Here is a 13,272-nt window from a genome sequence, read left to right on the forward strand (position 1 = left end):
ATGTCTCCTAATGATGTATGGATGATATATTGCATTGTGGGTGTCAATATAAGTGACGGCCATATTTGCCGGTGCTGCTACCGCTGTAAACAACCCAAAGTGTCTGGGAGACACAGAGACGCTCCACTGAATGTCAGGACATTTTTATTTCTTGCATTTGCCATGTCTCTAGGAATGTCTTACAAGCCCAACTTGAACGCCCACCTCCCCGGGACTTCCATCAACCAGGGTAAGTCTCCGATTGCAACTGGAGGGCAAGTTTTCCAGCCCTTTTTGGAGGCACAAAAAGAGCGCCGTGGTGCAGCGTGAATACCTGGGGAAAGCCCCAGACGGTAGTTTTTGTCCAGTTCTATACGTAGGGTCAGATCCTCGGAGCTGATTCATATCCGCCATTATTACTAATCACCCACAGCGCTGCGCTTCCCAAGGCGCAAACTTCGGCTCCCCCCCTCTCCCTCCCCGGGCCCCGGGGCGCTGCGCCCCGCCTGGCGCCCAGGTGCCGGCCGCCTCCGCGCGGCGCCGCTCAGTTGGTGGCTCTTTTGATCCGGCCGTTCGCTTTCCTCCATGATCGCCTCCCCAGGGCTGCTGATTGATCTGGATCAGGAATATTCTGTTCGCGGCTCAGCCGCGACCGCTGCTGGCAAGACGCTGCAAGTGCCTGGCCGCGCGTGGTGTGTGGCCAGGCAGCCCCGCTCTCTCTGCTCCTCGGGGCCGGGGGGCTCGCGCTCTGGGTCCCCCCTTTCTCCAGGGCTGCGCCCCAGAGAGACTTCGAAACAGCCTCCCCCTGATCTGAAATGGCCCCCTCTCCATCAGGGTTTGGCCTCCGGGGAGAGTCCCTCAAAGTGCTGGAGTCTGGGGATGAGTCTGTGCTGGATAAGTCTTCCTCTGCCAGCGTGAGAGTCAGTTAGGAGCTTTGGAGAGCTTCATTTTTGTTAAAGAGAGCCTCCTTTTATTTCTTTATTTATGCATTTATTTTTCTGTGTTTATTTTTATTCCCCTTCTTCTCCCCCTCCGCCCCCCGCAAAGTGACTCGGGTGGATTGAACTTTTTTTATTTTCAAAGGTAACCGTCATTTTTAAAAAATGTAATTTCTGCGGGTGAACTTTGCTGGGTGTGCGCGTGAAAGAGCGTGCGGGTGTAATTCGGAAAATTCGGAACAAAGCAGCCGCAGTTCATTCACTGGGGGATATTTTCAGGAGATCCCCTATCTCTGCACGCCGACGGGTATTAAAACAAAAAAATGGAGAAGTTGTCTTTAACCGTTCTGGTCTTAACAGCTCGCTCACACATATAGTGTCTACAGGTCTGACATCAAAATATCAGCAGGAAGAAATGTGACTTAAAAAAAAAGAAAGAAAGGCAGAGAGAGAAGTTTTGGTGTTTTAGAAGGGAGTTGAAATATAGTACAGTGGTTTTGCGGCACTGTCTGTGATTCTGTTCCTGTATTGATGAGCTAAAGGGATGAATTACATGTACCCCAAAGAAGCTACAATGAGTGGCAATTATAGCAGATCTCATTTTGCTGCAAGGAATTGTCACCAGCTGATAGAGAAGAAAGAAATGAACTATATAGCCTTGATCCTGCAAACACCTACAGGTGAGAATAGCTTGAAGCAGGTGAGTAGCTGACTTGGTACTCAGGTGTGTACAATTAAGCATGCATGTAAGTATTTGCAGGATCATGGCCTGAGATCAGCGTGCTTCTTAAAAAAATAAGCCAGGAAAAGGCATGTTCCTGACTTCAGATTCTTGTGACATACTAAAGCAGTGTCACCAGAAAGAACCAAGCGATGGAACTGTTCCTTTTTGTCTCCCACTACAGCCAGTGTCTCATTCTCTAAAATACCTCCATAGAAGAGCAGGGACACTGAGCTTTTTGTTTCGATTTTTGGCTTACATCACGGAGCGAGGGGAATACACAAGGCTAACGGCACGTCAGATGAAAAGCAATGGCTAAGACCATGGCAAACATGTTACTGAGGATATTGGTTTAAGTAACTCTGAAAGTTCTTTCTGTGATTTTTGTTGCTGTCATTGTTCGGTCTATATGCTCTCTAATGATCCACGCCATGATTCAAGCTTTACATTTCTTTCATTCAGTTTGTCCTCCTTTTTTAGTGGCTTTTCAGCAGTCCCCTGTTAGGCTTCCGTGATCCCCGAACTTGTGCTTGCTGGGTTCATGTCATCCTTAACACCCACAGACTCTTAGCAATGAAAAATATTTTAATCGGTATCCAAAATGGGCTCTCTCTTTCTTTCGATCTCCTGCCATTATCCCTCATTCACCAGCCCTTCCTCTAGCTAGTGGCAATGCCAGCATGATGGCCTGAGGCCAAGGGAGTTAGACAAAGCAGTCCTTGCAGGGGCACACATTGCATTCACAGTGATGTGACTGCAAATGGCTTCCCTTCTTGCTGGACCCTAATTCCGAGTTTCAGGAGGTTCCTTCTCTATTGTGTTTAAATTAAATGCCACCAGCTCAGCTGGAAGTGGAAATCCTGGCTTTGCTTCCGAACCTGGGGCTAGAGCATCCCTTTCCTTTGAATCCCTGTGAAGGGGCTGAAAGCAGGACATCTGTCCCTTTGGCCTGAAATCAGCCCTGCAGAAGCTGCTCTGCGGGAACCTGGAGTGATTGGGGCTCAGTAGTTTGCGGGGATGTGGCCAGCTTGGGGTATCTATATAATAATGCCGATGCTCTGTGCTGCAGGGTTTTTGGTGCAAGTGGGACTAGAGGGGCTGTGGTGCCATGTTTCCGAAGTCTATGTCTTCACTGCACAGTTAACTTGTGTTATCCACACTCTGGTTAATTCCTCTCCACTTAGTCTAGCTCGAGTGAGAGTGGCCACTCTACAAAATAACACGTGAGCTACCCAAAGTGGTTCTATTAGCAGCTGATGAGTTGTGCTAACCTGAGCTGCAGACTATAGCGCCAGGCAGGCCAGCCACCACCAGCTAAAAGGTCCACCACCCTGGGATTTGTGTGTGTGGATGGGTCTCGAATTAGGGACAAAGCTCCGGTTATAAACCAAGTTACTTGTGCAGTTAAGGCAAGCCCTGAGAGAGAGGAGAATTGCCATAGGGGCAGGAAGGGCTGCAAAGGGTTAATGGGAGATCTGTGGGGATTCCCTGCAGATCTTGGGATGGCTGTGTAAGGAAAGTCTGTCTACTCCACAGGTGGTTTAAACCCCCTCCCCAGCTATATAATACTGTGGGCACTCCAGGGGCCTGATTCTCCACTGCCTTGCAGCTTTGTCATTTACACTAGTTCAAAGAGAGAGTAAATTGCTTCCAAAGTGGAATTTTACACTGGCTCTGAACTCGCTTTGCCCAGCTGTGAGTGATGACGCAAAGCTCAGGGCAGTGGGGGTTTAGGCCCCATGTGATTAAACTTGCAGTGTTTTTCCAGGTATCTGTAATCTTCCCATGGGACTTTCCACTCTGGAGCCTGGGCTCTTGTGGTGTAACGTTCAGTGCTGGTCCTGTGTTTTGAAACCATGTTCTTAATCTCAAACACAAAACCTTTAATTTTTTAAGGTCCTCTTTATTTTTATTATCTCACTCACTTTTTTTGTTTTGCTTTGTTTGTTTAAACAGGGTTAGAGCCATTATGGTTGTATTTTGTTTGCGTGCCAACATCTTTAATAATTTCACCTGGAATCTGCACAGCTCTGGGAATGGTATTTGCAAGGTGCATACTGTATCAGTCTTTTTTTTTTTTTTTTTTTTGACAGCTTAACAAAATGCTAAGATCAGAGTGAAGTTTTAAAACTTCCATGTGTAGAATCAAATTCCAGCAGATTATTATAATATTAAGATAGTAGGCTGCATCCTGGATCCATGTTGTTCAACAGCAACCCTGTAAACAGAAAAAAGATTGTAACCTAGGACTTCTGTAGTTCTCACTGTGCCTGCAGTGTCACCACTCAAACTTTACAGTGACTGAGATTCTCCGGCTCCAAAATCACGAGTACCTCCCGCCACTTGAGCCAAAAGAGAATCTCCATTACCTGGTATCAGTATAGTAGGGGCACAACACAGCTGAGAGTTCTGATTCCAGCCAGAAGAGGGCAGTAGAACGTATGCACGCTAGCTGGTCTCTTATGTCCAATAATATGTTACATTATTCATATTAAGGATCTGACTCAGCTCCATAAACAAACTGCTTCCTTAACGTTCTTTATGTAATTATATTCAACGTGATCCTGTTGTCTGTATTCCGGTTTTATGGAGTGGGGGAGTCTATTGTGCCACAGCAGTGCAGAAAATGAAGTACTCTGTTAAGATATCAGTTTTTGTGGAAGCTTTTCCATACTAAACTATGCTAGACACAAGGAGTAATTTGTGGGCATTATAAGAGCTTTAATATTGTTTTTCCAGATTTACATTATTTAAAAAAAAAAAACCCTCTTGTCTTGGATTCACTCTTTCAAAGATTCGCAGTGGCATTGTTTTTATGACTGTAATTCAGTTTGCTAAAATGTAATACAGCGCTTGCTCACTATTCACTGGAGGGCCAAGTCATGTTAAAAATAGTCTGAAAAGAACTGAGCTAAACATGCTGAGTAGTTTACTTTTTCCAGATGTAACTCACCTGGTCCTCTATCAAATGAGTACTACCCTCCCCCTTCCCCCCCAAAATAGGAATGGATAATGGCAGGGAGACACTGACTGACAGGTATTTTTCGCTGTTTTGAGCAAAAAAAGGTGTGGAATTTACAAAACCGAATATGAATTACCTTTGTCTATGTATAAAATGTTAAAACTTAAAAGAGGTTCTTTGGCTGTTGCAGAAGAATAACCTGGCATTTTTTGTTTGTTTTTGTTTTTAAGGAAATGGCCTGATTCTCATTTGCCTTCCATTTACACCAAAGCCCCTTTCTAGGCTCTGGCAATGTAAAGGGGATTTAAAGTGGGTGTAAATATAAAGTAAATAAGTAGATATAATGCATGTCTCATTTACATTGTGAGAGCACTGTAAAGGGGACTTTGCAAAGGGGATCAGTCCCAATATTTTCTACGGAAATGGCTTTTTTATTGTTTGTTTATTTAAATATTCAGTGGGACCGGAGTGTTTAGGGGAATTCGTAATGGGACACCGAGTGTTTCACTGCTAGGTTGGCAGTGCCTGTCCTGTGCTTTGCCCTGGTGCTGCAATAGGATCTGCCTGCATAGACACTGATGCCCATGTGGCATCTCAATGATTAAAATAATAGAACCGTCAGACTGGAAGGGACCTTGAACCAATTTCTAGTCCAACTCCCCACACTGAGGCAGGACCAAGTAAACCTAGACCATCCCTGACAGGTGTTTGTCCAACCTGTTCTTAGAAACTTCCAATGATGGGGATTCCACAACCTCCCTTGGAAGCATATTTCAAAGATTAACTACCCTTATAGTTAGAAAGTTTTTCCTAATAACTAACCTAAATTTCCTTTGATGTAGATTAAGCCCATTACTTCTTGTCCTACCTTCAGTGGACATGGAGAACAATAGATCACCATCCTCTTTTTATAATAGCCCTGAACATATTTGAAGATTATTAGCAGGTCCCGTCTCAGTCCTCTTTTCTTAAGACTAAGCATGCTTTGCACTTGTCTTCATTAAATTTAATCTTGTTGATTTCAGACCAATTCTCCAGTTTGTCCAGAGGGTTTTGAGTTTTAATCCTCTCTTCCAAAGTGCTAGTAAGCCCTCCCAGCCAGAAGTTATCCACACATTTTATAATCATACTCTTCACTTCATTAGCCAAGTCATTAATGAAAATATAGAATAATGCCAGACTCAGAACTGGACCCTACTAGATACGCCCTCCCAGTTTGACAGTGAACCATTGATAATTACTCTCTGAGTATGGTCTATCAATCAGTTTTGCACCCACATTATGGTAATTTTATTGAGACCACATTTCCCTAGTTTGCTTTTGAGAACATTATGTGGGGCTGTTAAAAGCCGTAGTAAAACCAAGATACATCACATCTACACCTTCCCCCCATCCACTAAGATAGTAACCCTGTAAAAGAAGGAAATTAGGTTGGTGTGGCATTATTCATTCTTGACAAATCCATGTTGGCTATTACTTATAACCCTATTATCCTCTAGGTGCTTACAATTTGATTGTTTAATAATGTTCCAGTATCTTTCCAGGTATCAAAGTTAGGTTGACTGGTCTGTAATTCTCTTGGTTCCCACTTTTTAAAGATAGGTACCATGTTTGCCCTTCTCCACCTGTCCTCCATGAGATTGCAGTTTCATTTTGTATAAACGAAGCCAAGATGTTTTGAGTGCTAAGAATTCATGTTCTTTCCTTCTAAGTTTGAACTTTAAAGCCATGATTCAGACTGATGTGATTGTAAAATGGCCAGATTCCACAAATTGGGCCTGGCATCTGGGGTGAAATCCTGGCCCCATTGATTTCTCTCTTTGTGGGTCGTCACTTGCACCTGTGCCCAGGGGCTGTAGAATTCCACCCAATCAAAAAGGCAGCAGTTTGCCCAGAGTACAAGGCAGTGGAGGAATTTACCCAATGAGCTTAATTCTGCTGTCACTTAAACAAGGTTTACATGGCTGTGACACCAATACGTTCAACAGAATTATTTCCGATTTACATTGGTGGTTTTGAGAGTAGAATCAGGCCTATATGTTCATTACACAATCTTAGTTGGGCAAATGTGTTAAACTCACAATTAATCCACTTGTATTAAAAATGCAACTTCAGATGAACTGGCTTTTTCTTAGGGATGAGAGTTGTGTGTGGGGTTTTGTTCTTAAGAAAAAGCTTTTATTTTCTGCTCTACTTAGAAATATCAGGTTTTGCCTTGATTGATTGATTGCCAGAGGATTCTATGGTTGACTAGAGAAGTGGGGGGATTTGACATCACAAGAAAATGACAGCTTAGCAACTGAGAGGGGAGTAGGTTTTTATTCAGATTGTTTAAGACATGTTTTTTAACACCCGTTTTTGCTCAAATGCTTGACAAACACTTGGGATAAAAGCACTCTGTGAAAAATTCAGACCTCCTGCAGAGGCACTGTGGGATAATTGCATGGATTTTCTCCAGCAAGCACCAAAATGTTCACAGATTTTGTACCAGTATAAATACTTTAGTTAAAATAATAAAATCAACCCCCTAATTAAATAGTTGTAGGACCCCTACTGTGGACACAATTATATTGGAATAAGTGTTCCTTATATTTGTATAGTTTTTCCCCCTTCCCATACAGGAATAACTACACTGCTATAAGGGTATGTCTACACTACGAGATTAATCCGAATTTACAGAATTCGAATTTTGGAAACAGATTGTATAAAGTCGAATGTATGCGGCCACACTAAGCACATTAATTCGGCGGTGTGCGTCCATGTACCGGGGCTAGCTTTGATTTCCGGAGCGTTGCACTGTGGGTAAAAAGAAGAACAGGAGTACTTGTGGCACCTTAGAGACTAACAAATTTATTAGAGCATAAGCTTTCGTGGACTACAGCCCACTTCTTCGGATGCATAGTTATCCCATACCTATCCCATAGTCCCCGCAGTCTCCCCCGCCCATTGGAATTCTGGGTAGAGATCCCAGTGCCTGATGGGGCAAAAAACATTGTCGCAGGTGGTTCTGGGTACATCCTCCCCCCTCCCTCCATGAAAGCAAAGGCAGACAACCGTTTCGCGCCTTTTTTCCTGGGTGAACACTGCAGACTCCATACCACGGCAAGCGTGGAGCCCGCTCAGCTCAAGACAGCAGTCATGAACATTGTAAACACCTCGCACATTCTTGTGCAGTTTATGCTGAACCAGGACCAGAAAAACGAGGCGGCGATGGCAGCGCGGCGACAAGAGTGATGAGGACATGGACACAGAATTCTCTCAAACCGCGGGCCCCGGTGCTTTGGAGATCATGTTGTTAATGGGGCAGGTTCTATCCGTGGAACGCCGATTCTGGGCCCGGGAAACAAGCACAGACTGGTGGGACCGCATAGTGTTGCAGGTGTGGGACGATTCCCAGTGGCTGAGAAACTTTTGCATGCGTAAGGGCACTTTCATGGAACTTTGTGACTTGCTGTCCCCTGTCCTGAAGCGCCAGAATACCAAGATGAGAGCAGCCCTCACAGTTGAGAAGCGAGTGGCGATAGCCCTGTGGAAGCTTGCAACGCCAGACAGCTACCGGTCAGTCGGAAATCAATTTGGAGTGGGCAAATCTACTGTGGGGGCTGCTGTGATGCAAGTAGCCAAAGCAATCACTCAGGTGCTGCTACGAAAGGTAGTGACTCTGGGAAATGTACAGGCCATAGTGGATGGCTTTGCTGCAATGGGATTCCCTAACTGTGGTGGGGCGATAGATGGAACCCATATCCCTATCTTGGCACCGGAGCACCAGGGTACCCAGTACATAAACCGCAAGGGGTACTTTTCAATGGTGCTGCAAGCACTGGTGGATCACAAGGGACATTTCACCAACATCAACGTGGGTGGCCGGGAAGGGTTCATGAAGCTTGCATCTTCAGGAACACTACTCTGTTTAAACGGCTGCAGCAAGGGACTTACTTCCCGGACCAGAAAATAACCGTTGGGGATGTTGAAATGCCAATAGTTATTCTTGGGGACCCAGCCTACCCCTTAATGCCATGGCTCATGAAGCCATACACAGGCAGCCTGGACAGGAGTCAGGAGCTGTTCAGCTACAGGCTGAGCGAGTGCAGAATGGTGGTAGAATGTGCATTTGGCCGTTTAAAAGGTCGCTGGCGATCGTTACTTTCTCGCTCAGACCTCAGCCAAACCAATATCCCCATTGTTATTGCTGCTTGCTGTGTGCTCCACAATCTCTGTGAAAGTAAGGGGGTGGGAGGCTGAGGCAAATCGCCTGGCTGCTGACTACGCGCAGCCAGACACCAGGGCGATTAGAAGAGCACACCAGGAAGCGCTGCGCATCAGAGCAGCTTTGAAAACCAGTTTCATGACTGGCCAGGCTACAGTGTGAAATTTCTGTTTGTTTCTACTTGATGAAAACCCGCCCCCTTTATTGACTCATTCTCTGTAAGGAACCCACCCTCCCCCTTCGATCACAGCTTGCTTTCAAAGGAAATAAAGTCACTATTGTTTAAAAATCATGTATTCTTTATTAATTGATTATAAAAAGAGGGAGAGAACTGTGAAGGTAGCCTGGGTGGGGTTTGGGAGGAGGATCAGAGGGAAGGAAAAGGCCACTAAAAAAAGGTTAAAATAATGACAGCCCTTTGCTTGGGCTATCCACTGGGGTGGAATGGGAGGGTGCACGGAGCCTCCCCCCCACGTTCTTACACGTCTGGGTGAGGAGGCTATGGAACATGGTGAGGGGGGAGGGTGGTTATACAGGGGCTACAGCGGCAGTCTGTGATCCTGCTGCCGTTCCTGAAGCTCCATCAGATGTCGGAGCATGTCTGTTTGCTCACACAGCAGACCCAGCATTGCATCCTTCCTCCTCTGATCTTCCTGCCGCCACCTCTCATCTCAAGCGTCTCTCCTCTCCTCACGTTGGTCCCTTCTGTCCTCATGTTGGTCCCACCTGTCCTCACGTTCACTGGCATCTTTCCTATACTTTGAAACTGTGTCCTTCCACTCATTCAGATGAGCTCTTTCACTGCGGGTGGATTCCATGATTTCCGCGAACATCTCGTCTCGCGTCCTCTTTTTCCGACGCCTTATCTGAGATAGCCTTCGGGATGGAGGAGGAAGGCTTGAAAAATTTGCAGCTGCTGGAGGGAGGGAAAAAAGGAGAGAATTTTTTAAAAAGATACATTTTACAGAACAATGCTTGTACACCATGAAAGAGTATAACACTATTCACATTACATAGCACATGTGATTTCTGTGCAAGGTCGCATTTTGCCTCTTAATATTGAGTGCCTGTGGCTTTGCTGCTAGAGATCACAGACGCAGGTCCAGGCAACAGAATTCGGCTTGCATGCGGCTATGGTAAGCCATTGTCTTTCGGCTTCTGCGCCCTCCTTTCCCACATACCAAGCAAAGCCCGTTGAGTGCTGCGATTTTCCTGTTAACCTTCAGCAGCAGAAAACAAACTAATCCCACCCCCCATCCAATTCTCTGGATGATCGCTTTATCCCTCCCCCCACCGCATGGCTGGTATCAGGGAAGATCCCTGCTAGCCAAAGGCAAAAAGCTCAGCGCCAACCCCTCCCCCCCCACCCCCCCGTGCTTGGCTTACTGCAGGGAAGGATTTCTTTTCAGCCACAGGCAAACAGCCCAGTAGGAACGGCCACCTCTGTCCCCTTAATTAAATTCCCGTATTTCAACCAGGTTACCATGAGCGATATCACTGTCCTGAGGATTACACAGCGAGATAAAGAATGGATGTTGCTTGACTGCCAGCAAACACCGGGACCATACGCTGCCAGGCTTTGTCATGCAATGATACCAGATTACTTGCTACTAGCATGACGTGGTCAAGTGTCCTACCATGGAGGATGGAATAAGGCTGCACTGCCCAGAAACCTTGTGGAAAGGCTTTTGGGGTACCTCCAGGAGAGCTTCATGGAGATGTCCCTGGAGGATTTCCGCTCCATCCCGACACGTTAACAGACTTCTCCAGTAGCTGTACTGGCTGCGAATGCATCCCAAGTCCTCAGGGCAAAGTAATCATTAAAAAATGCTTGCTTTTAAAACAAGTTTTATATTTTAAAAGGTAAACTCACCTGAGGTCCCTTCCATGGGGTCATGGTCTTGGATACTGGCTTGGGAGGGTACTTCAGTCAGGCTGAGAAAAAGATCCTGGCTGTTGGGGAGAACGGAGTGTTGTGTGCTCTTCGCAAGCTCGTCCTCCTCCTCCTCCTCTTCCCTGTCCGCAGAATCCTCAGGTGTGGCTGATGAGATTACCCCCGCCTCGGAATCCACGGTCAGAGGTGGGGTAGTGGTGGCGGCCCCGCCTAGAATTGCATGCAGCTCGGGGTAGAAGCAGCATGTCCACGGCTCTGACCCGGAGCGACCGTTTGCCTCCTTTGTTTTTTGATAGGTTTGTCTGAGCTCCTTGACTTTCACGCGGTACTGATCAAAGTCCCTATTATGGCCTCTCTCCATCATGCCCTTGGAGATTTTTTCAAAAGTTTTGGCATTTCATCTTTTCGAACGAAGTTCTGCTAGCACTGAATCCTCTCCCCATATAGCGATCAGATCCAGTACCTCCTGTACGGTCCATGCTCGTGCTCTTTTTCAATTATCGGCCTGCATGGTTACCTGTGCTTATGAGCTCTCTGTGGTCACCTGTGCTGAGCAAACAGGAAATAAAATTCAAATGTTTGCGGGGCTTTTCCTGTCTACCTGGCCAGTACATCCGAGTTCAGATTGCTGTCTAGAGCGGTCACAATGGTGCACTGTGGGATAGCTCCTGGAGGTCAATACCATCGAATTGCGGCCACACTAACCCTAATTCGAAATGGCAATATCGATTTCGGCGCTACTCCGCTCGTTGGGGAGGAGTACAGAAATCGATTTTAAAAGCCCTTTATTTCGAAAGAAATGGCTTCGTTGTGTGGATGGGTGCAGGGTTAATTCAATTTAACGCTGCTAAATTCGAATGAAACTCATAGTGTAGACCAGGCCTAAGCATCTGTAACTGTATGCAAGTGGAGGTGGGGGTGTTATACCACTTTAACTACTTCTGTGTAATTAAAGCAGTACAACTTTTGAGTGTAGATGAGGCTGCAGTTAAGCAGCACAGTAGGTTTGGATGCGATAAACCTGCCACATGGTTGTGTGGTGACAAAAGCTGCCACCATGTATCTATAACTGTCTGTGTGTGTTGTAAGCAGATCAGATGAGAGTGCCTTGACCTGGCTACAGAAACACAGTTTACCTTGCAGCATGCACAGGGTTTTGTGAGCTCTCCAAGCACAACCTGACTTCCCATTCACTTCACTTGCTGGCAACAGCAGTAGATTTAAAAACACAAATTCTCATCAACCAGATGAGTGAAACCAGAGAGAATTGGAGGAGCAGCTCTGCAGGAAGGAAGAGGAGTTAAAGGCAGGGCAGCTGGGTGGGAGGCAGATAGTGCTCCCTTCAGCTCCTACTGCAGTCAGTGGAAAGGTTCCTGTTGCCTTCAGTGGGAGCTGGGTTGGGCATATAGGGCCTGATTCCAGGCCCGTTGAAGTTTATGGGACCTTTCCATTTACTTGAATTTCACTGGGTGTTGAATCAGGTTGAGAGAGAGCAGCGGGAGGTAAGTTGGGGGGCTGAAAGGGGGAGGATCATCCCTGGTGCTGGCAGAGGGAGAAGCCATATAGCGCTCTGCAGATCTCGTCGGCACTTTGGATCAGTCCAGGGCTGATGCCAGAGAAAGACGACATCCAAATGCCATGGTGGATCTTTTACCCTCTTCTATGCAGTACAGTCATTTTGACCTCTTGATGTGGTCTCCTATGACTTAGGATGCCATTTGAGGCTCGCTGGCCTGGTTTTGCTGCTCATTATAATGACAGGGGCCAGCAAATATAATTTTAAATCTATTAAATGCTTTGATACACACATGTATTTTGGATTAACTAAGTAAAAACATCTAAAACCCAGGGCCCTTCCAGGGGACTAATGGGAGAGTTGAGAGGCTGAGAAAAGGCCAAGGTCCATTACTCCCCACCAGACATTAATTGTCAGGAAATACTCTGCACTCAAGCTCGTTATCAGGATCACAACCGCATTTTAAATAAATACAAAAATTTGCTTTTCTTTTTATTGTGCCGAGTCCCACACACTCCCCTACTCCCTCTGGGAATGACTGGCAGGTGTCTGACATGGGCGCTTGCAGCGCATGAAGAACTGGTATCACAGCCAAGCTAAATCCCCTTCTTTGTTCTCTGTGCCTGCTGCTACTGATAAAGTGGTTGGCGCATGGCATTATGTCTTATTACATTTTTGATGCAGACTGCAAAGAAACAGGTAAACTCACCATGGTTACCGCTACTTGTCATTCGGCAGGACATTCTTTGCTCTGTAATGGCCTCTAGTGTCTGCATCACAGCTTTGCATATGCTGTGGGTAAAGTAGACAATACAGTGTCCCTGGCTTCTCCAGTGCCAAAATTCCATTGATCTGATTATTAATGAGAAGTGATGCCCTTGGTGTCACAAAATCCCAGTGCCAATCCTTTCCCCATTGCTCTCTCACAGGATCAGGCTTTTAGTACATTCTCCTTAGTGGTTGTGCACTTTTCCCTTTAATGCTAATTCAGCCACTGTCAGAATCTGCAGCTACGCTATACTGCAATGCCATATTGTTGTCAGCGTCCAGATCTG

The 13,272-nt window shown here is 46.1% G+C and overlaps 1 protein-coding gene across 1 annotated transcript in view; it reads left to right on the plus strand.

Annotated features, from left to right (window-relative positions):
• The window catches only part of CDK2AP1 (cyclin dependent kinase 2 associated protein 1), a 22,414-nt gene continuing 9,142 nt past the window's right edge, over positions 1 to 13,272 (plus strand). The window contains exon 1 of the mRNA XM_054006655.1: positions 1 to 229. Coding sequence (XP_053862630.1) covers positions 1 to 229 — 229 coding nt within the window. The remainder of the gene's footprint in view (positions 230 to 13,272) is intronic.

Source organism: Malaclemys terrapin, chromosome 16 (assembly GCF_027887155.1).
Source record: "Malaclemys terrapin pileata isolate rMalTer1 chromosome 16, rMalTer1.hap1, whole genome shotgun sequence".
Lineage (NCBI taxonomy): Eukaryota > Metazoa > Chordata > Testudines > Emydidae > Malaclemys > Malaclemys terrapin.